The 24,147-nt window shown below is 38.5% G+C and overlaps 1 protein-coding gene across 4 annotated transcripts in view; it reads left to right on the top strand.

The window, feature by feature from the left end:
* FBN1 (fibrillin 1) overlaps nt 1–24,147 on the top strand; it is a 143,132-nt gene that overhangs the window by 77,894 nt on the left and 41,091 nt on the right. For all 4 annotated transcript variants that reach the window (XM_039723288.1, XM_039723287.1, XM_039723289.1 and 1 more), the window contains 17 exons: nt 126–248; nt 1,169–1,321; nt 2,520–2,573; nt 3,452–3,577; nt 5,413–5,538; nt 6,067–6,186; nt 7,105–7,242; nt 8,237–8,287; nt 10,843–10,968; nt 11,748–11,972; nt 13,144–13,269; nt 13,362–13,490; nt 13,927–14,052; nt 14,181–14,306; nt 15,049–15,171; nt 18,803–18,928; nt 19,741–19,866. In XM_039723288.1, the coding sequence (XP_039579222.1) occupies nt 126–248; nt 1,169–1,321; nt 2,520–2,573; nt 3,452–3,577; nt 5,413–5,538; nt 6,067–6,186; nt 7,105–7,242; nt 8,237–8,287; nt 10,843–10,968; nt 11,748–11,972; nt 13,144–13,269; nt 13,362–13,490; nt 13,927–14,052; nt 14,181–14,306; nt 15,049–15,171; nt 18,803–18,928; nt 19,741–19,866 (2,124 nt within the window). The remainder of the gene's footprint in view (nt 1–125; nt 249–1,168; nt 1,322–2,519; nt 2,574–3,451; nt 3,578–5,412; nt 5,539–6,066; nt 6,187–7,104; nt 7,243–8,236; nt 8,288–10,842; nt 10,969–11,747; nt 11,973–13,143; nt 13,270–13,361; nt 13,491–13,926; nt 14,053–14,180; nt 14,307–15,048; nt 15,172–18,802; nt 18,929–19,740; nt 19,867–24,147) is intronic.

The raw sequence follows: 24,147 nt of genomic DNA, 5'->3' as shown, positions 1-24,147 counted from the left end.
TCCATTTACCCTTGATATTTTTCTATAGGATATATTGAAAATAAGCTGCACAAATGCAAGTTTCAGCCAGGCATCAAACACTATGTAGTTTAACTTCTAATAAAGCTCATTCTGTTCTCCAACAGACATCAATGAGTGTGAGACAGATGGAATATGCATGAACGGGCGCTGTGTGAACACTGATGGCTCTTTCAGATGTGAATGCTTCCCTGGCCTTGCAGTAGGACTGGATGGACGTGTCTGTGTTGGTAAGATAAACTTCATGGAGTCACAGTTAACCAAAATTAAGATATTAGTGCTGATAAACACTAAGATATTAGTCTGATTAACAGATGAAGTTTGAATGTAGAATTTACCATTTTTTCATGGAATGGTGGGTAGTAGTTATAGTGGATAATAATAGCTCTGTAATGTTTACTGTAATAGCCCATTTTGCTCTGTTTTCATTTCCTTTTTATTTAAAGAGAAAAAAAATGTGGGTCAAATCACAAGGTCAGGTAGACTGTACAGAGTAGAGGTGACTAGTGCTGCATCAGTTATGAGAAGATGAGAATTTGCCCTGTTTCTGTCAATGTAAAATTCTTCATTTGCCACTAAGATTAAAGATGTAATTACTCTGTCATGTCTTTTTAACATGGGATGGACCCCATTTTCTGCCCATTTCTGTACAAGCGCAGTGTTGATTATAAAATACTAATATGCATGAAAGCTATTTATGGGCCAGTTCTTAAAGAAAGAGAAAAATCACCCCTGGACCTGAAAACATAAACATATGAACTCTTATGTACTGGAATAGCATTAATGACTTTTCCTTGAGTTTTTTACAAGCAAAGAAAGAGCAAAGACTTTGTCCATTTTCCCCACAGCTTCTCACTAGTTCAAGGTTAAGAATTGATTGTTTGCCTAGTAGTTCACCAGTGCATGTCAAATCATTAAATACAGTGACTATTTGTATGCCTTAATTCTTGGGAGCGGAGGAAGAAAAATTTCTTCTCCCTGGTAGAGGGGTGCATGCAGGTGGCTGGAAAGCAAAGAGAAATAGTGAAAGAGACTTTGTTTTGACAGCTATTTCATGGTGTTTATGACACATGAGCTACATTTAATACTTGTTATAATTTATGGCAGGATAGTTGGCTATGGCAGGATTAAGAGAGATTTCTTCCCCTAGATACACATATGCGAAGCACATGCTATGGTGGCTACAAGAGAGGACAATGTGTGAGACCATTAACGGGTGCAGTTACAAAGTCAGAATGCTGCTGTGCCAGCACTGACTATGCCTTCGGAGAGCCTTGCCAGCCCTGCCCAGCACAAAACTCAGGTATGGCATGTTCACTGGTAAATCTTCTCATTTACAAGGTAGAAGAAAGTTTTATATTTACATTGCAACTTAAATCAGGAGATTACATTGTTGTATAATACGTTACGTATTTTGAGCGATCTTTTATTTTTATATGTTTTAAGACCACAGGAGATAATTTTTTAAAGCAACAGTAAATTACAATATCTGGCTCCAGATTTGATATGCACATTAAAAACAAACGGGACATTTTCAGACAGCAAACCATATTTTGGTAGATGTAGATAACAAAAATTATAAATTTTACCCCAAGTTACTAGTGGAAAAAATTTGGTTAATTCATATGTTCAAATCCATAAGGTACACCTGCCAGTCACATGTTTGCTGCATGACTCATATCCTTCGAGTTATTTGAAGTAGCCCATTCATTACCCTGCCTTTGGGTAGTCAATGCACAGACAAATGTCCAGTTCAGTTTCTTGCAAATACTTGAGTCTGTCCTGAAATCCCCACCAAGTGAAGTTGTCTGGGAGATAACCTGTCTGGCCATAAAGCAATCCTAACTATTTCAATGGGCAGAAGTGTTTTAGGAAAAGTCTTCCAAGAAGACTCTTTTGACACAGTCCTTGCTGTGAAGCCAGTAAATTAAAGAGACCTTGGTTTCATAGAGGTGACTGACTCCGGGGAGCTGTTTTGAAACCTCAATTTATTATGTGTTTCTTGTTACTCAGCAAATTTGTTGTTGCACATAAACAAAGTATACCATTTGATAAGATCCTTGGTCTACTATTAAGTCATGAAGACCCTCTTTCTAAATAGAATTAAATATGGGGCGGATTTATAGGAAAAAATGTTCTGTTTCCTGGTCTCTTTGAACATGCACCTTGGGCAAGGACTTGGGCATAAAGTTCTGGAGACTCTTGCTGTGAATATGTTATGGTTCGTTTGTGTAGGAGGACCAGCATGAAGTTTATGTCTATTCTTAAATGCCACAGTTAATCATGTGAAGTTTTTACTCATCCATCTTCATAAGCAGATTCATACCCTGAATCTGCTGAAATGCTTCACAGGTTCAGAATAGTGTGAGGTTATTAATATTTTCAGAAGAATTGGAAGGCATGTTACTTTTGAATAATTAATTGCCACACTGTAAATGGTGATGCTGAAAGCAATGAGCTAAGAAAGAATATTCCAATAAGTTTTTTAATAATTTTTCCAGCTGAATATCAGGCTCTGTGTAGCAGTGGAACTGGCATGACTGCAGGAGGAAATGGTAAGGTCACCTAATGTAATTCAAATTTATATATAGCACTTTTGTCTGAAAGTGTTACCTTGATATCTTTGTTAGCCATGCTGTTGGGGATGGTAACAAAAGAGAATGGGAGACAAGCTTAGGGTGAAGTGAATGGAGCATGGAGTTTCAGGATCATGCTGTTTCACCAGTGGGGCCTCTCTGGTTTACATCATGTAGTGTCTGTAACTACCATTATAAAATAGTGACAAATTTGTGAGAAGTGTCATTACCTACATGACTTTATAGATAAGTAATATTTGCATATTTCAGGTGAAATCATCCTGAAGAATAAAGCCAAATTGAACATTGAGCTTAGTCATGTTTTCATCTGTCAAAATACGCCATGGTTTGTTTAACTATGGAGAAGAAGGAAATTATTACAATGAAAGCTTTGTAGTCATAGAACTGTGAAACTGCAAACTCTTAAATCAGTGAGTGCTCACTAGTAGATTTGCTGGCAGTAGATAGGGAAAAGCACTCAGAAAGGAGGGATATTAATGCTTTGGCAAGTGATGCCATCTGGAAATGCTATGAATCAGGAGATATGGGGAGTATTAGTATATGGGCCTCTCTGAATCTAATCTCTGATCCCCAGTTTAATATCCCAGTTCTTCCCTACAGTTGAAAGTTTCCTAAATGACCGTGGGCTAGAGATAAATCAATGATGAAGAGATGCTTTTTTCTCTTGAGTGTGAATATTTAGGTGTGAATTTCCCAATCAGAACTACATAATTATAAATATAGAGTTGCCAACGTTAAATTATATTGAAACTGTCTTTTGCTAGTTTGGAGAATTAACCCCTACAAGCCCTCAACAACTGCTGCTCTGATGTTTGGGTTTTTTTACCTTTATGTAGATATTAATGAGTGCTTATTGGATCCTGATCTCTGTCCAAATGGAAGATGTGAGAACCTGCATGGAACATACAAATGTTATTGTGACCCTGGATATGAAGTGGACTCAACTGGGAAAAACTGCATTGGTATGAAATGTCTTATCCTCAAAGTATTTATAAAGAATCATCATATCCTTTCTCAAACTCTGTCAGCTAAACCGTCCAAATCTGTACTTCTATTCTTCTCATACAAATAGGGGCTGCAGCCCTCTCTTGAACATGACTGATCTGACAAGTGTACAGTCTTCTGATGAGGTCTGACTGGTGCCTTGTATAGTCATGCCAGAAATTCTCCATTTCCCCATGGAATATCCTGCCTAAACTGATTCTAGTTTGCATTAGTCTTTTCTCAAATACATGTTATACTGTGGGATCAAAGTCAACCTCTAATTGAGATTTACATCCAGAATTTGCTCACTAGCTTTCAGCTGATGAGTTCTGGTTTCTAGCATGTTATTGTTAGTGGTCCCTAATTGCAAAGTTTTGAATGTTGGTGATTATATTTCATCTTATTTTTCTTGTTCATGTTGTCAAGATTAATTTAGCCTTGCCTGATTCTCTGTATTGGCAATAACTTCCAGCTTAGTGTTGTCCACAATTTTTGATTCAATTAATTTTTTACTTCTGCATTAAAATGAATGTTTTATAGGATCATTCCCAAGTTTAATCCCTGAAAGCATTTCTGATATCCTCGCTTCATCATGATTATTCTCCTTTTTAATATATCCTACTGTAATCTCTCCTTTGTCCAGCTCTGGACCACCTTAAAATTCTTAAATTCCTTTCTGTTATCTCCAGCTTACATAATAATTTTGTTTGGGTTCAGTATTCTCTATTTAAACCTAAATAGCTTAAGTCATGGGTGTTATCCCAGTCTAAACTATCCATTATCTTAAAAAAAAAAACAGAAAGGAAAAAAAGAGTTGGTATTTCTTAGATAAAAATCACACTGTAATTCATCCCATTTTCCCTTTTGCTTCTTTGGCTTTAATTATCCATGTCCTATTCCAGTGTTTGCTTGTAGCTGATGGCATCTCTTCTCCCAGTCCATCTGTGAGTTTTCCAGATGCTCCCCAGCCCACCCTGTTGTAGCCCCCATCCATGCTCCATCACAGCTGTTTCCCATTCTCCCGTAATGTTCCACCTGGCCCTCTCTCAATTTTTCTGAACTCCTGTGAAGCTTCCCACATGGTCTGTTTTATTCTGCAAGTCTCCCTTCTTTTCCTAGCACTTTTGCTGTTCCCAGCTGCTGCACTGACCCTCTGAGTCTTCCCAACTTCTCTCAACACTTTCTAGGCCTCTCTGACTTAGCCAATTGTTCCTGTCTGCTCTTTGGGTCTCTCCTGGTCTTCACCTGCTATTCATGGCCCATTGCCACCTTCTTGCAACTTCTCACTAATGACCGCAGTTCTTCCAAAGATTTCCTCAGTGTTCTTAAATTTAGCACTAGAAATTCTATTTAAATTTTTCATCTCTGAAGCAAGTGTAGACTTACATTAGCCTTGTTAACTATAACATCTAAGTTCAGAGCCAGCCTGGAAAAAATAGTGATTTAAAGACCAAGATGATCGGCAAATCTTTTCAAACCAATCCTCTCCTTGTTCTTTTCATGACTGTGGGTGCTGCTGTGCCGTGACTCAGAGACTGTATAGACCTAATCCATAGTAAAGGCAGGATGAAAATGTGAATCCCAGCTTTATTTTGAACTGTGGTGTGGCTGTCACATATTATGCATATGTGAGGAAAGAAAGTACAAGCTCTTGTGCAAACCTGTTGTCTACAAAAAGAATCCAGTATTCATATTCCACATCCCCCTCCCCTATTTGTCTCCTCTGAAAAGTGGCTGCTGGAAGTGAAATTCTGTCCTGACTTCTATTCCAGAAATGTTTTCTTTCTTAAAAAGTTCTTTATTTCCATTGTAGATATTGATGAATGTGCGCTGAACATGCTCCTTTGTGACAATGGGCAATGCAGAAATACCCCTGGAAGTTTCACCTGCACCTGTCCAAAAGGATTTGTATACACTCCTGATCTAAAAACCTGTGAAGGTAATTGGTAATGCACCATTTCATCCCAGTTTTATTCATATGGACTATTCTCAGATTGTGCCAGAAATACTTTGAACCTTCATGAAGGTATAATATGTAAAAATTTAAAAAAAAAATCACAATAAATAAATTCAGTGGGAAAGTAGGAGAATGAGGAGGGAGGGACAAGGCCAAAATGAAATTATTAGATTACCTCACTGTATTTACTCTCCCTATTTACTACTACCAGTGAGCTCACACTCTGCCAAGGGTGAGAAGAACCAAGCTTTACAAATCTGTTATGTGAGTTACAGAGCCAAAGGGCTCCTTGTTTGAATCCTTTTTGAGTCACAGACAGTTCTAATGCGTTAGTGTGTCTTTAGGACACACGCATTGGTAGTCTGTTGTGAGGGGTTCATAACAGAAAAGGGGAATATCAGCAAGATTGGGTATGAGAAAAGCTTCATCCCCTTTTTCCTAAACTGAAAAGAGCCATATGTATTTTTGTTAATATTTTCTGGCACTAATAGCAGTGTGTTTCTTTTCTAGATATTGATGAATGTGAATCTAGCCCCTGTGTTAATGGAGTGTGCAAAAACACACCAGGTTCTTTTGTTTGTGAATGTTCTCCTGAAAGTACTTTGGATCCAACCAGAACCATCTGCATAGGTATTATTCCTCTGAAGGTTTTATGTTTGCTGGTTAAAAATGTCTGATGACATGCGAACATCAGGTTAAGAAAATATTTTAAAATAAGTTATGTAGATTAATTTAGTGGGAAACAGAAACAATGTTAAAAAGTGCTTTTTTTCACCATTACTGTGGGGGCAGAAAAGTGCACTTGGGAGCTTGGTGTGCTTCCATGTCAAATTTGAAAGAGAGGTGAAAATTTTTTTTAACCAGCACAGAAATCCTATGACCCATCAGGTCTGTGCTCACCTCCTTAATTTCTCCTGTAATAAGGTGAATGTGTTCTAATTAGGATCTGCTCTCTGGAAAAAACTTTGTATTTGAGATGGAGCAAGTTATGCACGGTCCAAACCAGCTCAAGAGCATCCATGGACAATGCTGTGACTCAGATATTCTGTGGGCCCATAATTTCCTTTCTTGCCTGTTTTATTGGGACAGTAATTTATAGCTCTTTTCTAGTCAGTGAGGAAAACTGTAGGACAACAGCTGTCTGATCCTTAGCTAACTCCTGCCACTCCCCTATATGGGAAGATATCCAGACAGGGCGATCTAGTAAAATAATGGAAGATGTAGCAGGGGTTCTTCTGCATGTGCTCCTAATCTGAGTCATAATCAATACAGGGACTCAGATCTTGAATGGTATTGACATACTCCCTACTAAGGACAGTAATCATAAACAAGGATTTGCAAGAATTTTGTGCTGGGATGATTTCAGGCTATAGTTCAGCATAGAGAAGGTTAAATTAAGAGACTTTAAAATAAATTTAGCTCTGATGTGGTAAATTATAATGAAAATATGATTCTTTTTCATGGTTAAATGCACACGTGTTTGTAAATACTGTAATGCATAATGCTAGAGAATCTGCATGAAAATATATTGGTTTTTTTTCCAAACAGAAACTGTCAAGGGTACCTGTTGGCAGAACATAGTCAATGGAAGGTGTGAAATAAATATCAATGGAGCAACTCTGAAGTCCCAGTGCTGTTCCTCACTAGGTGCTGCTTGGGGAAGCCCATGTACACCATGTGAACGAGGTAATGCCATTAGTTTTCCTCAGGAACCTAGGAATTTTCCTCCTCTGAGGTTGATTGAGATTATTGTTGTAGAAGTTGGGCACAGGCTAGACAAATAACTTTACTTATTCTGTTATCAAGAAGTCATTCCTTATTCAGTCCCAAAAATGAGAAGTTTTAATATTTGAGAGGTAGCATGTAGCTATAGAAGGTTCTTACTGGATTTTACAGTACATATTTTACAAGTTTAAGTGCTGAAGGGAAGGGACCACACCTAGAGTCTGTAACTGGCAGCCTTACTTTAGCATGGTTTGTCATAATTAGTGATCTGGAGTTCCTAATGATGTAGCAATAAATGCATGTTCCCCAGAGATCCCAAGGAAATGTTCGTAACAAATGGATCTTTGGTGTGGTAATGAAGGGAGGAGAGGGAGTAGCCCTTGTTATAATACTCTGTAGATTAACTGATGACCTGGAGAATCATACAGTTGGTGAAAAAATGGGTTGAGGTCGCTGCATATTCATTTGACAATTTTACTGAACTGTGGGATGAGCTGGGAGCCCAGGGATGAGCTGATGAATGCAGAAATGTGTGTGGGTTGTTATTTCTGTATCCTGAAAGCTGCTAGTTTGCTCAAATCTTTGGTTAATTTCATTCTGTGTATCTTAACAGAATTCATCCTCATTCATCCATGGTAAATGGGGTTGTAATGTGCTGTGATCGAGTGAAATGAATTAATTGGTTCAAATGAAACAGAAATCATAACCACTTTTAGGCTAGCTAACTGAGGCACATGGGAAGCAAAGAGGATAAAGGCTGGCACTCTACATAGTTTATGTAGTTGCTCCATCTTATCTCTGTATTATATCAGAAAATACTAGGATACTGTCTAAGCACTCAGACTTCTCATAGCAATAAACTAGATAATGTTTCACATGATCAGTTTTGCACAATAAATTAATGGTGAGTTTTGGACTGTAGTATTCTGAAACTTCACTTCTGTTTGTTTTACAGACCCAATATGTCAAAAGGGATATTCAAGAATAAGAGGAACATTGTGTGAAGGTATTTATTGTTGCCTTAACATAAATCGGCTTGAATAAAAAAATGCCAGTGTTTTGATTTAAGTGGTTAATTTATCATAGAGGAACATTATGCCAAGTTCTTACCTTGTGTTGTTCCATTGACTTCATTAGAGTTATGTTAGGGATGAATTTGGTTTCAGTTTGTTTAACATTTCTGCATACTCACACTTTATCTCAAAGTACACACTTGCAGATAGAGTGTTAACCAGTATAAGGAGGTGGTTCTCTCTCTTCAAACACTGTTAACTGAGTATCCTCTTTTTACAGATTATGTGTCTTAGATATACTACTAAACATGGCATAAGTAATACAGTGGTATGATAAGCCATTACTATGCTTTAGAAAAAGAATATTCAAGGACTATAGTTCACATTAGTTTTCTTTTTCTTTTTTCCCTAATCTTGGCTTTCTCCCATATGACATTATATGAAATCTTACACATTCAAAATGTATTTTCACTGTCCTATAAAAAAAGAAACAAACAAAAACCATCAGGACACAGTTATACTTTGGCTAAAGAAAAGGTTAATATTTAAAATGTGTAGTTTTGTGCTTGGTATGAGATGACTCTATACAGTTCTGTGAGAATTAAAGGTCCCACCCTATTTCATCTCTATTTGAATTGATTTGAACCCCTGGAAAAGTACTGCATATTTACATAATATGCAGAAGCTCAGAGAGTCTCAAACTGCTGTGGGTCATCCTGACTGACAACATCTGACATGACACTGCAGTTAAAATATTTTTTAAAAATTACTCCCATATGTAGCTTCCATAAAGAAACATTGTTTTTTCCCTTAAAAAAAAAAAAAAGAGGAACACCCTCACACATACTCTTTGCTTTCCAAATGATGACTGAATACCTTGGCATGTCTGTGCTGCAGACCCACTGTACATAACTTATCTGACCTCAGCAACACTTTGCAGAGTGTGTAAGTGAAAGAAAAGAAAAAAAAAAAAGTGGGCCCACCTATCTCTCTTCACAAGGAAAGTCTTAGAACATTTTCAACACTGCTGGGATGGAAAGTTTATCCTTCCAAGATACAGACATAACTGTTTTCAGCATTTCCTTTACCAGCACATTGGATTACATCTATTACATGCTTTAATCTTTCTCGTTTCTGTGGGACCTGGATAGCCCCAGGTTTTTCAGAGTAGTTTTCCTTCCTTGTAAACTTACTGAAGCCTTACTTGGTTTTCAACCAATGTATGCATTTTTCAAGACAGGGAAAGGTCTCTAGGAAATTTACTGGCGAGTTAGAGACAGGAGTAAGTTTAGTTCCCAAAAGGTGACAGTCAGTTCTCCCATACACAGCCTATGTAAAATGAGTAATAGATCTTGTGCAGGGAAATAAGCAAACTAAATTGGCAGCATTCCTCTCGTTTACGGGTGAGCCCTGGAGTTGTCAGCTGCACTATTGCTCACAGGCTGTGAACAGTGTTTCAGTGGTTTCTAATAATCCACTGGCTTTACTTCATACCTTCCAGTCAATTTACAGTATCTGTTCAAGGGCAGAGGCCACTGGTTTGCCCCCCAGCGTTTATCCTCCGTCGTGCTCCGTGAGGTTTGAGAGATGCAGTCTCTGCACCAGGACTTTTGTCTGGAGGCTTAACCAGCCCAACCTTCCCACTTCTTGGTTACTCTATACATTAATATTCATCTACAGATTGCCAGTCATTCTTTTTCCATTTCTTGTTCTTATCCTCTCCTGTCCTAAAAATTGTCACGCTTCATCTTGGAGCGTGTTTAATGCTGGAAGCTTTTTCCCAAAGGCAGTTGTGGAGCATATGCTTTCCACAAAGGACATGGGTGGGAGGACCTCACACTTAGATTACTAAACATTTATTTAAGCTCAAGCCAAGCTAATGCATATAATCAATTTTTCCTTACCAAAAAGTGCTAAATTTGCCTTTTAAATATAGAAATACAGTTTTTACTTAACAAAGTTAAACTCTGTGTGTAGTTGTAAGGAGGTTATTTTAATATATGTAAGGTTGCTAATTGCTGACAAGGCCATAGACCCAGATTTCAAATGCTGTTGTAGTTTCCAGACGTGCAGATAGAGAAAATATTAAAAAATCTTTTAAAAATACTGAATCTAGTTGGAATAATGCATAATGTCATTTTGCACTTATTTTGATCTTTCTTTATCCATTTGCTTCAAACATCTGGCCCACAGTGAGTATGAAAATGGATATCGTTTTTAAACACCCCTCCCTTTTCTGTTACTTTTGAATTTAATTTCAGTATATATTAATTATTAATATATTGAATTTGAATATATTTTAAGTATATGTTGCTAATAGCAGCAGGTATTATTTCTGATCATCAGCAGTTTTCTGTAATTAATTGGATCTGGCTGACTTACTTTGGGGTTTGTAAATGTTTTTAATTTTTTCAGGCCATGTAGACTGCTGTCAGTTTTATTTTACCCTAAAAACACTGCAATGTTATTATTTTTTATATTTTTGCTAATTTGTTCATGTTTAGCATGCTAGTGATTACTCTTACTCACTTCCTTTTTTCTTTAATAGATGTTAATGAATGTGAGGTGTTTCCTGGAGTCTGTACAAATGGGCAGTGTGTCAATACCTTGGGATCTTTTGTTTGCCAGTGCCCCAACGGGATGACTTTAGATGCTTCTGGACGGACGTGTCTTGGTAGGTATTAATTCCATGTACAGGTCTACTAGTGAAGAGCAGATCTATGCAATGACCAGTGTTTGTACTGCGTGTTTTCTAATAAGAAAGGAAAATTATTTTTGTCCATTTTTCAAATTGAATTAGTCAGGGACATGAACTTAGTTCACCTGGAATAGGAACAGGTTCCAATGGTAGTAGCTAAAGCCTGTCACCATGTGCTAGCTGGTGATTTAGTTCCAGATTGTTCATCTGAAAAATCCCTACAAATAATGCATGCTCTTAGAACTCTTCATCTGCAGCTCCACTGAAACCACTTTCCACAAAGGTTGGAATAGTGGAGGCCACACCATTGTGGGCTAGGACTTGGCTACACCATGCACCTCGATGCAGTGTGCAACAGAATAATCCAAGTTTTGTATGCTGTCCACCCAAAGCACCTTTGTCCATTTATGACAATAATGCCCAAGGCATAGCTTGTAGTAATTAAAAGGCCTTATATAAGTATGGCAAGCTGGAAAGTTTAAAATCCTTTTCTGATCCAAAATTTACTTTGAGTGTTGAACACCATTTTTCAGAGTGGTGCTTTAAACTTACTTCAACTGTTAATTTCAGAGTTTAGCATTAATATTTTCTTGTTAGGAATTATACAGTAAGCTTGGTATGCTCCTCTGAGTCTACAAAAACGTGGAGCGAGTTGTCCTGTGAAGGGATTTTGGAAAAAAATTCCTCTGCAGTGAAGTAAATTTTCTCTTTCTTTCTTTCTTTCTTTCTCAACATGTTGTTAAATTGCCCAACAGACATTCGCTTGGAGAGTTGCTACCTGCGGCACGAGGACGAGCAGTGCACGGCCCAGATCCCCGGCCGGCACCGCATGGACGCCTGCTGCTGCTCCGTGGGGGCAGCCTGGGGCTACGAGTGCGAGGAGTGTCCTCTCAGGGGAACTCCTGAGTTTGAAGCTCTTTGCCCAAGGGGACCTGGGTTCTCTACGAAGATAGAAATAAGTGGGAAGCCTTTCTCTAAAGGTATGTGATGCATTTGTGGTTAATGTCGGCAAATCCTGGTGGCTTCTGCTTTTACTCTTCCATCAGAGAGCTCCTCTGGGTTTGAAAATTCCAGTGATAGGTGCTTCACTCACCCTAAGGCAGGTTTTTAAGTCCACTTAGATTTCATGGCAATTGAAGTCTAAATAAAATACAAGAGAATTTAGTTTGTGATAGAGACCATTAAATACCATATAATACTGCAGGCTCAAACCACAGAATTTGTGTCACTAGAGAGGTGAAATTATGCCTGACTTTGCCTCCTGGCGTCTCATAGTACAAGACTGGAACAAACTGGGCAGTCAGCTTTGGATGTGTTGAAGGAGCAATCCTTACTTGTGAAGGGTGCAATAACTTCAATTCTAAAGTGAAACAGCAAAGAAATGGTGAAAATTTTGGAAATTTCTTGTGAAACTACTTGGAGAAGTAGAGGAAATAGCTTCCAGGATGATGGCTCAAATGAGAAAATTTTATTTACAGTAAACCTAGTTGTGTTATGACTCTTGTTGGTAAACTTCCAGCATTAAATGGGAATCACACAGTGACACCCCAGCATCATGTGCTGAAAGCTGTCTTTCCAGGATTACCAGTGAGGTTAAGCTGGACAATGTCAGAAGTTAGCCAAAAACTAAACATTATGAAGCCTGACATGAGGGGAATATATATATATGAATGACAATTGCTGTTGTTAGTTTCAGCCTTGTTTTATAAACAGTTACTAAGCCATGAATTATCCATAAAGAAAGTGACATGTGCTTTTACTTATGCTCATTATGTTTTCTGTGACTCATGGAAGTCACATTTTTTTCTCAGAAATTAGAAGACAGAGTGCTTCTTTTGAAAGCTGTCTTTGCCTTCATCCTCTATCCACTGAAATCTTCCTGAGCTGCATGCAGATCAGATCATGCAGGACAAAGAGGAGACTAATACTATTCTGTAGCAGAAAGTGTTCTTGGAAATCCTAGCGCAGAGTATCTGTCTACATTGTTGGTTATGGGGAAGTCAGTATCAGTTTATGTAGTGTGGTTTAATTTTCCCACAAGGAGGGGTCACTGCCATGGAAAAGGATGAGCTCTGATGTCAGCATTGCTCTTGTGTGCACTGTTTTTGTATGCAATGGTAACATCATGTGTCCACACTATCTCATTTTCAGACATCAATGAATGCAAAATGTTCCCCAGCCTTTGTACCCATGGAAAATGCAGAAATACCATTGGCAGTTTTAAGTGTAGATGTGACAGTGGATTTGCCCTCGATTCTGAAGAGAGGAACTGCACAGGTAAACTGCATGGATGTCTCTCTCATAGCTGTGAATTGAAAAGGGAAAACGGAACTCCTTTGAAAACCCTGTGAATGTGTTTTTTCTTACAGATATCGATGAATGCCGCATCTCTCCTGATCTCTGTGGCCAAGGCATCTGTGTCAATACTCCTGGAGACTTCGAGTGTGAATGTTTTGAAGGATATGAAAGTGGATTTATGATGATGAAAAACTGCATGGGTATGTTTTTACAGACCTTAGATGTACAACAGTATGCTATGCATGGTTTATTGGGTTTTTTTTTTAAGGTTTGATTGTGCTGAGGTTTAGGTCTCTCTTATTTTGTGAGTCTTATTAAAGCTAACTTTAAATGTGAATTTGCTGCTACTGCAAGTTGCTAAAGCATGTATAAGCAAGGGACAGGATTTTAGGACGTTAAATTTATCCTCACAATCCCCATCTTGCTGAGTGGGTCACCATCCTGAACTTTGAAGCTAAGGTAAATTAAAATTTAGAAGAAGCCTTTTTGAATTTGTTTTCTTTTTCTAACTGCATTATGATGCAAGGGATGACTGGCTCTAGGACAGGCTGCAGGATCAGTCAGGGCTGTGATGGGTGAGGGGCTGTGGTGAGGGATGTGCTGGCCTGCACTGATGTGCCTCCTTTCTCCCCACAGACATCGACGAGTGTCAGCGCAATCCTCTTCTCTGCCGAGGTGGCACCTGCATCAACACTGAGGGAAGTTTTCGGTGTGATTGCCCTCCAGGCCACCAGATATCACCAAATATCTCCGCATGTGTAGGTGAGACATGCAGGCAAAATCAAGATCATGCACAGCATTTTGTACCTCTTTTGTGCTGTGCATTTGCAGTGTTTGCTTTAGTACCATTTTCAGGATGAAGATGTGTTCCTCTTTTTCTTTTGCAACAGATATTAACGAATGTGAGCTGAGCAGCAACCTGTGCCGCAATGGACGTTGTGTCAACCTGATTGGGAAGTATCAGTGTGCTTGCAACCCTGGATATCAGTCCACACAAGACAAGCTATCCTGTATCGGTAAGGACAAAATCTGCACGGGAGCTCTAGCAAATAGGGAAGATAAAACACACAGAGTTGTTTCAGTTTAGTAGATACATAAAGTAAATTTTGACCATGAATTAAGAAATCTATTACAGTTTGTTAAAATAGTATGCAAAATCTCCAAAACATGCGCATCTGTTTTCGAGAGAATTGAATGATGTTATGTCAGTGCTACACTTAGCTGAGCAAGAGATTATTTTCTATAGTAAATCAATCAGGATGCATAAAATCACATCTTTTTAATGCCGTAAGACTTCAGACTTTGGTGATTAAGAGGGAGTAACTTGTTATACTAGTTATTTATTTAATTAAAAATCATCATTCCTGCTGGACCACGAAATAGAATCGTGAGGTTCAGTTGCCTACATTCCTTCTACTGTGCCATGGAAAAATCCACTGGCTTTAATTCCACCAAATAATTTTTTACTTTGAATCTTAGAAAAACTGTGTTGCCCTCATGATCCTGTGCTAATGTAGTGCTATTTCTGTATGTGGAAGGAGAAGCACAGAAGTGTTTGTATATGCAGTCTTTCCATCCCTGGTTTGCTTGAATCCTTCCCAGTGCCTACCTTTGCAAACACTTGAATGTCAGTGTGCAAACACCAAGTATATATTCTGGATTGGTGGTGTACTGGAAAGCTGACTCCAAGTGTGTCCTTAAAATGTGCTTTAAAGTAAAAGGTATTGTGTGTTTTAACTGTTATTTTCTCCTTTTTAGATATTGATGAGTGCCAAATAATGAATGGTGGCTGTGAGGACTTCTGTACAAACTCAGAGGGCAGCTATGAATGTAGCTGTAAACAAGGCTTTGCACTCATGCCAGACCACAGGACATGCACTGGTAAGGGAGATTTTGGGAACTTTCTGCTTAAAGAGCTTATTTCAATAATTTTAAAATGAGCCTTCTTTTTAAGGTTAAATATATTGTAATAAATACAGTATTAAAAAAATAAAATAAACGGAAAGTGAAGTTCTTCTTCTGAAATAAATATCTCCAAAATATCAGAATTGGGCAACTACAGAAAAAAGTGCTTTGAAAGGAATTGGTGGTTGATAATTTCAGAGAGTGTACAAATTGATTCTGATTTTAATAACAAAAATCTCTAATTTTTTCAGTAGGAGATAAAGTTTCCCCCTTAAGGTATTGTAGTAGATCCAAATCCAAAACAGGTTGAAGATCATTAAAAAAATTATCATGAAGAGAAGCCAAGATGCTGTGCATGTGTATTGTATGGTTATGTAGGAGAGATAGACAGAGATGGTAGAAAAGAAGCTGATTGCTCTGTTCTGTTGTTTTGTGGTATCTGCTTTTTAACAAGCAAGAAAACTCCTATTTTTAATTATTTGTTTAGTCAAGTGAAAGTATGCTGCATTAATTCAGAGCTAAATGACTTGCAGAGAAATTGAAGTCTGAATAATACAAGTCATTCTTAGGAAACAGGTCTTCTGCGCTCTTAAAAGAGTTTGTGAGCAAATTTTCAGAGCTCTCTTATGGCCGGGTGTTCTCCTTTGGGAGTCTGGAAGTCATAATCCCAGGAAGTGAATTGTACTTGGTTACCACATAGGTTACTGGAAAGACCTAAACCACATAGGTTACTGGAAAGATAATTTTCTCTTACTTCTTGCTTCACAGCCACTGGCCTGATGAGGCATGTGAATATTTGCCAGCTGTTTGCCAATTCCATCCAAGAGCTCCTTGAAGAGCATGAGAATTATAACAGGGTTAATCCCCTGGAATAGAATTGCCTTTACAGTTGAACAAATGGAGAGTTTTCTATACTGGATTATTAGAGTTCTCACATTTAGAATTTGTAAATATTTATGGACCTTGAACCAGGGTCTCAATTACCCTGAGGCCACTCACTACCATTCCAGAAGATAAAAGAGCCCTAAAGCACAGCAAAATGTGGTTTCCCCCCACATTGTGGCTTGCTCTGTCAGAAAGATATAAAGTAGCCAGCCTTCAGCAAGTATCAGACCCTCATTCAAAGAAAGAATTCAACTAGAAAAAGTGCAGATTTGATTGACCTTGAAAACCTCAAATATTTAGATTAGAAGTAGTTTGCTTTAGCTCAAGTTTCTAGAAAAGGCAAGCTTTTACAAAAACTTGCCCAAACATTGGTGTTTGGGGCACTTTTTTAATGCAAAAATAAAACTGGTTGATCGAATTTGTGCCTCGGCCAGAATCTAATCCCCAGTGAGAGGATTAGAGTGACATGAGAGGGAAGGGAGGAGGAGGTGGGGGAACAGAGTCTCTGAGCCACTTTTCTGTTTTCATCTTTTTTATTTGACTTGGACCAAATGACCCAAATGTGCACTTGGACAGTCTTTGTGATCTCAAATCTGCTGGCTAGAAACAATTCTGTCTTTACTCCCCCTTATCCTTTGCCACCCAAACACATCTCTAAACCCAAAACCAGAACAGATCATTTACAGCACCTTCCTGCATATTAAACCAAAAACCTTGGAATAGGAAACTATCATCTTTCTGTTCTCAAAGTCAAAATGCAAGCATCTTCCTTTGCTGTGGGGAGGGTGTGGATTCTCTGTAGTTTGTCCACACATTAACCTGACCCTGAACATGTCCATTGAAGTTTGTAGTCAGATCCTACTTTAGCTGTGAATTTCTACATATCTATTTCTACATACCTTGACTCTGAAAAATAGAATTTTCTTCACAGACCAGCTGTAATTCATTAGCTATTCATTTTCATACTCTCTTCTAATAAGGACTTGAGTGCAATAGCCACACATAAAAAGGTTTAAATAGCAGAAACACCAGACAACTTTGGATGTCAAGTCAAATCTAAGAAAATATCCAGAGATGTGATGGGTCACCTTCACTACCCTATTAGTATTGAAAACATTGCTTCCTTCTCTTGAAAAGATGTTATTTACATATGTAAACATCTGGTGAGTAATCAAAATCCACATACTAAAGTTTTGCTTCTGCCCAAACTAAGAAGAAGAAAAATAATTTGTGACTTTGCTTTCATGGCCCTTAATATCTGGGTTTACACTGTTAGATTACAAGCTAAAATAGGACTGTGACCTTCAATAGTGAAACATCTATTTTACATTTTCAGTTTTCTCTGTGTGTGAACATGTCTTTTATCTTTAACATCACAGAAAGCTGGAAGCCATCACAGAATATATTTGCTGATAATTGAGCTGGTAAGAATGCTCTGCAGTTCAGTAGTAGGTCATGTTTGAATTGGTGAGGTTATGCATAAATAATCAGCTCAATTAGGAGAAACAACAGGTTCTTTGTCAGCTGATTTTCCACCAACTGTGAAATCAGTACAGTGGTAGGTTCGTAAATAAAGTTCTTTATTTCTGTCACTATTATTCCCATTTCTAGAGCTTAAATTTGCATGTTAATTCAAATTCCATTCCAAATTAACATTTTCAGGCTTATGTCCCTGTCAACATTATTTGCTTGTTAAGATAAACAAGGACTGGTCAGCCTTCTTCCTTGCAGAAGTCGTGTATCCACACAAGCACTAGCTGCTAGAAATACAGCAGAATAATGAACATAATATTTTAAATTAATGTGAGTTAATTTTCTGCAGCTGCATAATTACTGCAAACCACAATAGACTGCTCTGATAATCAGTTACGCCCTTTCTCTTGGAGGAGATTCCTGAATCTTGTCCTTTTTGTGCTGATTTTTTTCCCATGGTATCACTAGGCAGAGATTCTGATTTTTGCTCTTGCTGGTCTGTGTTGGTGCTGACACGGGAAGATTCTAGGGATTTTTACAAGGAACACTAGCATAACCCCAGGGGCTCTGAAAGATTCCAGAACTTAGCATGGTTGCCTTAATATAATAAAGTATTTGCTTCTGCAGCTTGGCTTCAATCAGTGATGGCAATTTTATCAGTTATCAATTGAGTAAACAACTTTTCATCCTAGAGGATGTAACTATATGGCTGCCTGGTCTGTCAGCTGAAATACTAAATAAGACCACAAAAATCTTTTAGTGAAATAAATGTATGTACTGCAATTATTCCCATAATGAGTTGAACTGTTTCCAGTTTGTCACCACCCTTGAGATCTATAAAGGTACTTTGCATGTATGATGGCTTTTTTAAGATCTGTAAAGTTTGATATTTTTGTCACTGAATTTGACTTCAGAGCTTCCATTGATTTCAACAATGATGGCTTGTATCCAAGAATGCTCAATTTTATGTGGCCTTGTGGTGTGACAAAGGTTCTGTTGGAGTTCTTTTCTCTGAAGGAAAAGTTGGTTCCTGTTCCTCCCATTTGAGTCAGAAGGGAATGTTTAGCCACTGACTTTAGCTGGAGACAAGGAGCTTACTCATCAGGACAATTTTGCAATGTACTCCTCAGTTATTTACAAGGATTCAATCTTCACCATGTTTATCAGAGCATTAGAATACTTATTTGCCATGATGATGGTTCATTGCACTGGATAAAGGTAACATATTTTAATCTGATTTCCCCTGTAGATATTGATGAGTGTGAAGACAATCCTAACATCTGTGATGGAGGCCAGTGTACAAACATCCCAGGAGAATACAGGTGTCTTTGCTATGATGGATTCATGGCATCTGAAGACATGAAGACTTGCATAGGTAAGTGAAAGTACATATATTTCAGTCTGCATTAAACACTGAAAAAATATGTATTTATTAAGGCAATCTTTCCAAGTAGACAGACAATGATATTTGAAGAGTATTGCTCTTATTTCCTAGTTTTGGTCACCTGACCACAGAACCAGCCCTGCTGCACAAGTGCAAATAATCTTCTGTAGATCCCTGTAGATAGAGGTGCAAACATGATCTATAGCATTGCATCTTTCGGTCCTCTTCCAGTGAAGTTTTTATGCAACTTAGATAAAGGAGTGCCTGCAGAAAGGAAGTAGATGATGTTGTAGAAAATTTCTAGCAAGATAAATCACCAGAGCTGGTTTAAACTTGTCTTGAGACAAAACTTTGTGGAAGTGTTGTACCTTGGTAGAACAGAGTGTGAAACAGCATATCTCCGAAACCACATTTTCATATTTTAATTTAAAATCTTGAGAGTATTTCAAGAGAAATGTCTGACAAAACTATATAATGCATGCATGCATATATAAATGTATACAGACACATATATGTAGGAATTATCAATAACCACAGTCATCCTTTGGATAATGTGCTGCACCTCAGTGTCTATTTTTACAAAAAGCTGGCATTAAAGGTATGTTAATGCAGATATGGTAATTAACATTGTTACCCCAGATCTCAAAATGCATGCTTGTATGCTAGGTAAAGAATAACTACTATAAGCAGCTTTTTCTTTGCATAGCTAGATCTGTTTGTATCAGAATTAGTATCTAAAGAGATTTTTCCAATTAATTTCTAAGACTTGTATTTAATAAATCTTAATTCATGGGGTTTTTTAGATGTTAATGAGTGTGATCTGCATCCAAACATCTGTCTGAGTGGAACCTGTGAGAATACAAAAGGCTCGTTTATCTGTCACTGTGATATGGGATATTCAGGCAAGAAAGGCACAACTGGTTGTACAGGTAAGTTTTAAAGCTTAATTATTAATTTTTACTTGAACTCATGAATCTGCTTTTCTGGTGTTTAGAACCTCCTCTCACTGTGCTTCTTTTCACTTACTTGTGCTCTTATTTTACCTTTCATCTGAATTTGCTGAGCTTGTGTTCTGCTAAACTTCAGTGGCATAGCATTCAGCCTGATGCTGCCTCTGCTGAAATGAGTGGAGCAAAGACTGGGATCAAAACTGGGCATGCCACTGCACAGCTGTTCCTCTAAGAGAACAGCAAATGCCATTCTCTAACTTGACAAGATCCTGAGGACCTCAGTGCATTTGGATTAGTTAATTGTATACTATGCAAGCAAATAACACGTATCTGTTCAAAGTATTATTTGGCAAACGCAGATGGCTTGAAATATGTGCTAAAATATATTTTCAATTTTTGCAAAGTGTCGACAATACAGCTACACAACTACATTCTATCAGCTGAATCAGAATTTGCTTTATTTCATGTATTGCCAGAAAACAGAAATGAGATTCAAATATACAGGCTCTGAGGGCATGATATTAATAATCCAAGTGCTGGTGTCTCAAGCCAAGGTGTTGAGAGCCTTAGACTTTGCCCAAATATGAATGCAAACATATGTTTAATATAATTTTTAATGTAGACTTAGGGTAAACACATTTCTGGCAATGTCTTTGAGACACACTTTTATTCTTAGTCTGCCCTTATTGTATATAAATACATATATATTTAATTATATGTATGTTTTAACTGTCCCAAATATATGAAGCTGGTTTTTTACAGCTCTCACAGAAAAGTCTGAGAGCTGGAGTTGTATTTTGCATATTGGGCTATAGATGAATAATTGTGCATTAGTAACAGCTGCCTTTGACTTACATATGAACTGATCTATATCCAAGAAATCCCTAATTGTACTCTGTAGACCAGAATTTCAGTGTTCTTTTTTCCTGTACTAAGTTACATGAAGATTTTCAGATCTCTGGGCCTGAAAGCCCTCACACTGGTCAGTCACACATGGTGCAGCTATCAGTCCCACCTAAGGGAAGGTGAAGCAGTGAGCTGAAGGCAAAAGACAGAGAAGGTCATGGAGGTGAAAGCCCTCACACTGGTCAGTCACACATGGTGCAGCTATCAGTCCCAGCCTAAGGAGCAGGCAGGGAAGGTGAAGCAGTGAGCTGGAGGCAAAAGACAGAAGGTCGTGGAGACAGGGAAGGAATCTGAGGTATGGCCTCTGGAGAAGTGCCTGGAAATAGCCACCATTTTGGCATCATGTGAGGTAGTGGCAAATGTCCCAAGCAATATTTTTTTTTAAAAGGAGACACCAGGAAATCCCTCTGTTCTGGTCCCAGCCAAACCATGACCTGTGGATGAACACTGTCTGTCATGAGGACTCTTCCCACCTCCTTACACATTTTTAATCTTTCCTGCTTTTGTCTGCATGCTAGTATTTCAGAGAGGCTGGCACTCACAAGGACAAACAGCAGAACACCTTAATTCCAACAGATACTATAGAGGGGCTCAGTAATTTGAAAGAGCCTAGTGGTCTAAGATGAAAAGGTGAAGTATCAGTATCAGTTATGCTGATACAGCTGAGGTGGGATCATACTCAAATAATCTTTTCTTTTTAAATTTAAATAAGAAAGCAGGAAGCAGAGCAGGAAATTTCTAGATTGGTTTCATAACGAAAAACTGTGGATACAGATCCCACAGTGATTACATTGTGCACGTTCTCACAGTCTGTTTTTTAAAATGTCTGCTTTGCTGCTGGAGAGCTTTGAATTCCCCATTTCTTGTTTGCACAGTATTAAAGCAGAGTTGAAGTTCCCAGGCTCAGGTACTGCAGACCATGAGAACATCCTTCAATATTTCTTCTGGAAGGACCTTGCCAACAGCACCTTGACTCCAGAATTCAGTTTTTGTCTTACAGAAAGACCAAAAGCATCCATAGTTTTTAGGAATTCCCGTGGAAAAAAAAGTTACAAAAACATGTACAGCACTTTGAATGGGAGATCCTCTGTTTCTGAGAACATCTAAATCATGTCCTTTGGATTCCATTCCAGTTTTGTCTAAATATTTCAGCTCCCTTGTCATTACTGAGTGATTTCATTTTAACAAATAAACTTGTTTGTTCCCCCCCAATCATTTAACACTATTCAGAATCCACCCACTGACTTACATTCCCATCCCACACAGATGTTATTTGCCCTAGTTCTCCCCTCTCCTTGGTTCTCAGTAAGAATGTAGACAGAGTTTAGTAACAAAATTACAATTTTTAAAATTTTACTATGCAAAAATACAGGTTGTAGATGCAGCTTTCCAGCATCAAGTACTATGAATGGTTTAATTTCCATTCACAAGGCAAACTGTGATAACACAGGCTTAGAACAGTTCATTTTAGATTTTCCTAGGCAGGCAATGGTATGCAGCCACTAGAGAGAAGACTGCTGCATTTTCCCCTATCCCAGTTCCAGATCACCCAGCTTATGATAAATACCTTGTCTCTACTTTTTCTGTCAATAAAGTATACACGTACTTATGCAGAAATGAAGTCCTGCTTTGGAACTGGAGTTTGTATTTTGTGATTCATCACCACTCTGAATTACTGCCTGTAAATCTGCAGTATTTCACTGTTGATGTAGAGACTTAAACTTGCTCTGATATTTTCACAGAGAAACACATTCCTCTCTGACTCTCTCCAATGCATCCTTGCAGTTGTGGCTGTGTGCTCAGCCCCCTGGTCATTCCTGGTGGAGGGGGGCTTGCACATGCTTAGGGTGCTCTTCACAGAGTCAGACTGAAAGATGTGAACTTGGGCAGTCATTTCCCAACGTAGCCAACAGATCAAAAATAAATATGTTACAAGTCAGCTGGATTTCTCCACAGCAGGCTCAGGGAGTTGGAAGGCTGAGACCAGGCTCTGATTCCACAAGGGCTGTGCTGTTGCCATGTGGAGGAAGGCTAGTGGAAGGTTTTCAGCTGCAGCTTTGGTGTGAGCTGTGAGCTTGGAGAGTTTGTGTGGAACATCTTCCAGTGATGACGGTGTTAGTGGATACAGGAAGAGTGAGCACACTCCATACCTGCATGGCTGACAGGAGCTTGGTTCTAGACGGGTCAGACATCTGAGACAGGGAAAGGAAGAGGTGAGCCTGACATTTGCCCTCAGAGATACAGCCATAATATTTTGTGACTTGTATAATGAACTCTTCTCTCCATTATTAGTGGCTTCTGGCCATTAATAATACATTGTGTTTCAGGATTGATGGCACAAGAGGTTTCTGGTACCAGTGAAGCATATGTTTGCCATCATGAATCTGGGAGCTGGCTGTGTCAGGCCAAATACCAGAAGATGATAATGAAATCCTGCCCACCAAAGGGGGGTGTTACAGGAGGAGAGTACTGGCAATAGGCATCTGTCCAGCAATAACATGCTGTGCCTCAGTGTGCTGATGATGTAAGGATGGATAGCAGGCAAGAGCTGAACTGTCCCATGTGAAACTCCAAGAGTACAGTTTGCTAAATAAAATCTGAGCGTTTCCAAAAGAGAAAACAATTTTACATATAGGAAAACCAGAATAGGGGATTTTTCCATATATTTTGCTACTAGTATGAGCGCCAAGTTGAAATTCACAGTCTTTTCCCTCTAAAAAGCCTTCATTTTTCCTACCTGATTACATGGGCAGCAACCCAGGAGGAGGAAATGCCTTGTGACTTCCACCAGACGACTGGCCCTTGGGGAACCGGACCCAGGCTCAAAATGCCAGGGAAACGTCAGTGTGATAAAATGCACAGATATGCAGAGACTGCCAAAAAAATGGAAAAGTCAGAAAATGCTTAAGGGATTTGCATAATTCCTGACAAACAGTACTGATTTATAGGTGGAGTCTGAATTAAATTTATAGTTTGCTAAGGATCCTTATAGACCATTGAAGCCCAATGAAACCTAACATAAAACAGCACACAGAATACCTAGAGGATTTCATGCCCAGTGATGAACACGTGAATGTTCTTCAGTTAATGTACACTCTCATTCTGTTCAAATGCAAAGGAATTTTTCTAGAGTATAGGTGAGGAAACAGTGACTTATTCCCATGCTTCTCTCTGGCCAACTTCAGCAATCCACTTCCAGAGTGGGTAAAGATGTGTTGTGCAGATATTGGCTAGCAGTTTCTTTCCTTTGGTTGCCACATTTTGCAAGCATAGTGCAAAGAGTGACAGGTATAGATGATGTGTATTTTTGCTGCACACATTTTAAGAGCCCTAAACATTTGTGCCACTGTGATT

This window comes from Passer montanus, unplaced genomic scaffold (assembly GCF_014805655.1).
Source record: "Passer montanus isolate IOZ18808 unplaced genomic scaffold, ASM1480565v1 scaffold5, whole genome shotgun sequence".
Lineage (NCBI taxonomy): Eukaryota > Metazoa > Chordata > Aves > Passeriformes > Passeridae > Passer > Passer montanus.
The sequence above is the reverse complement of the archived record's forward strand: the minus strand, read 5'-3'. Positions and strand labels throughout refer to the sequence as shown.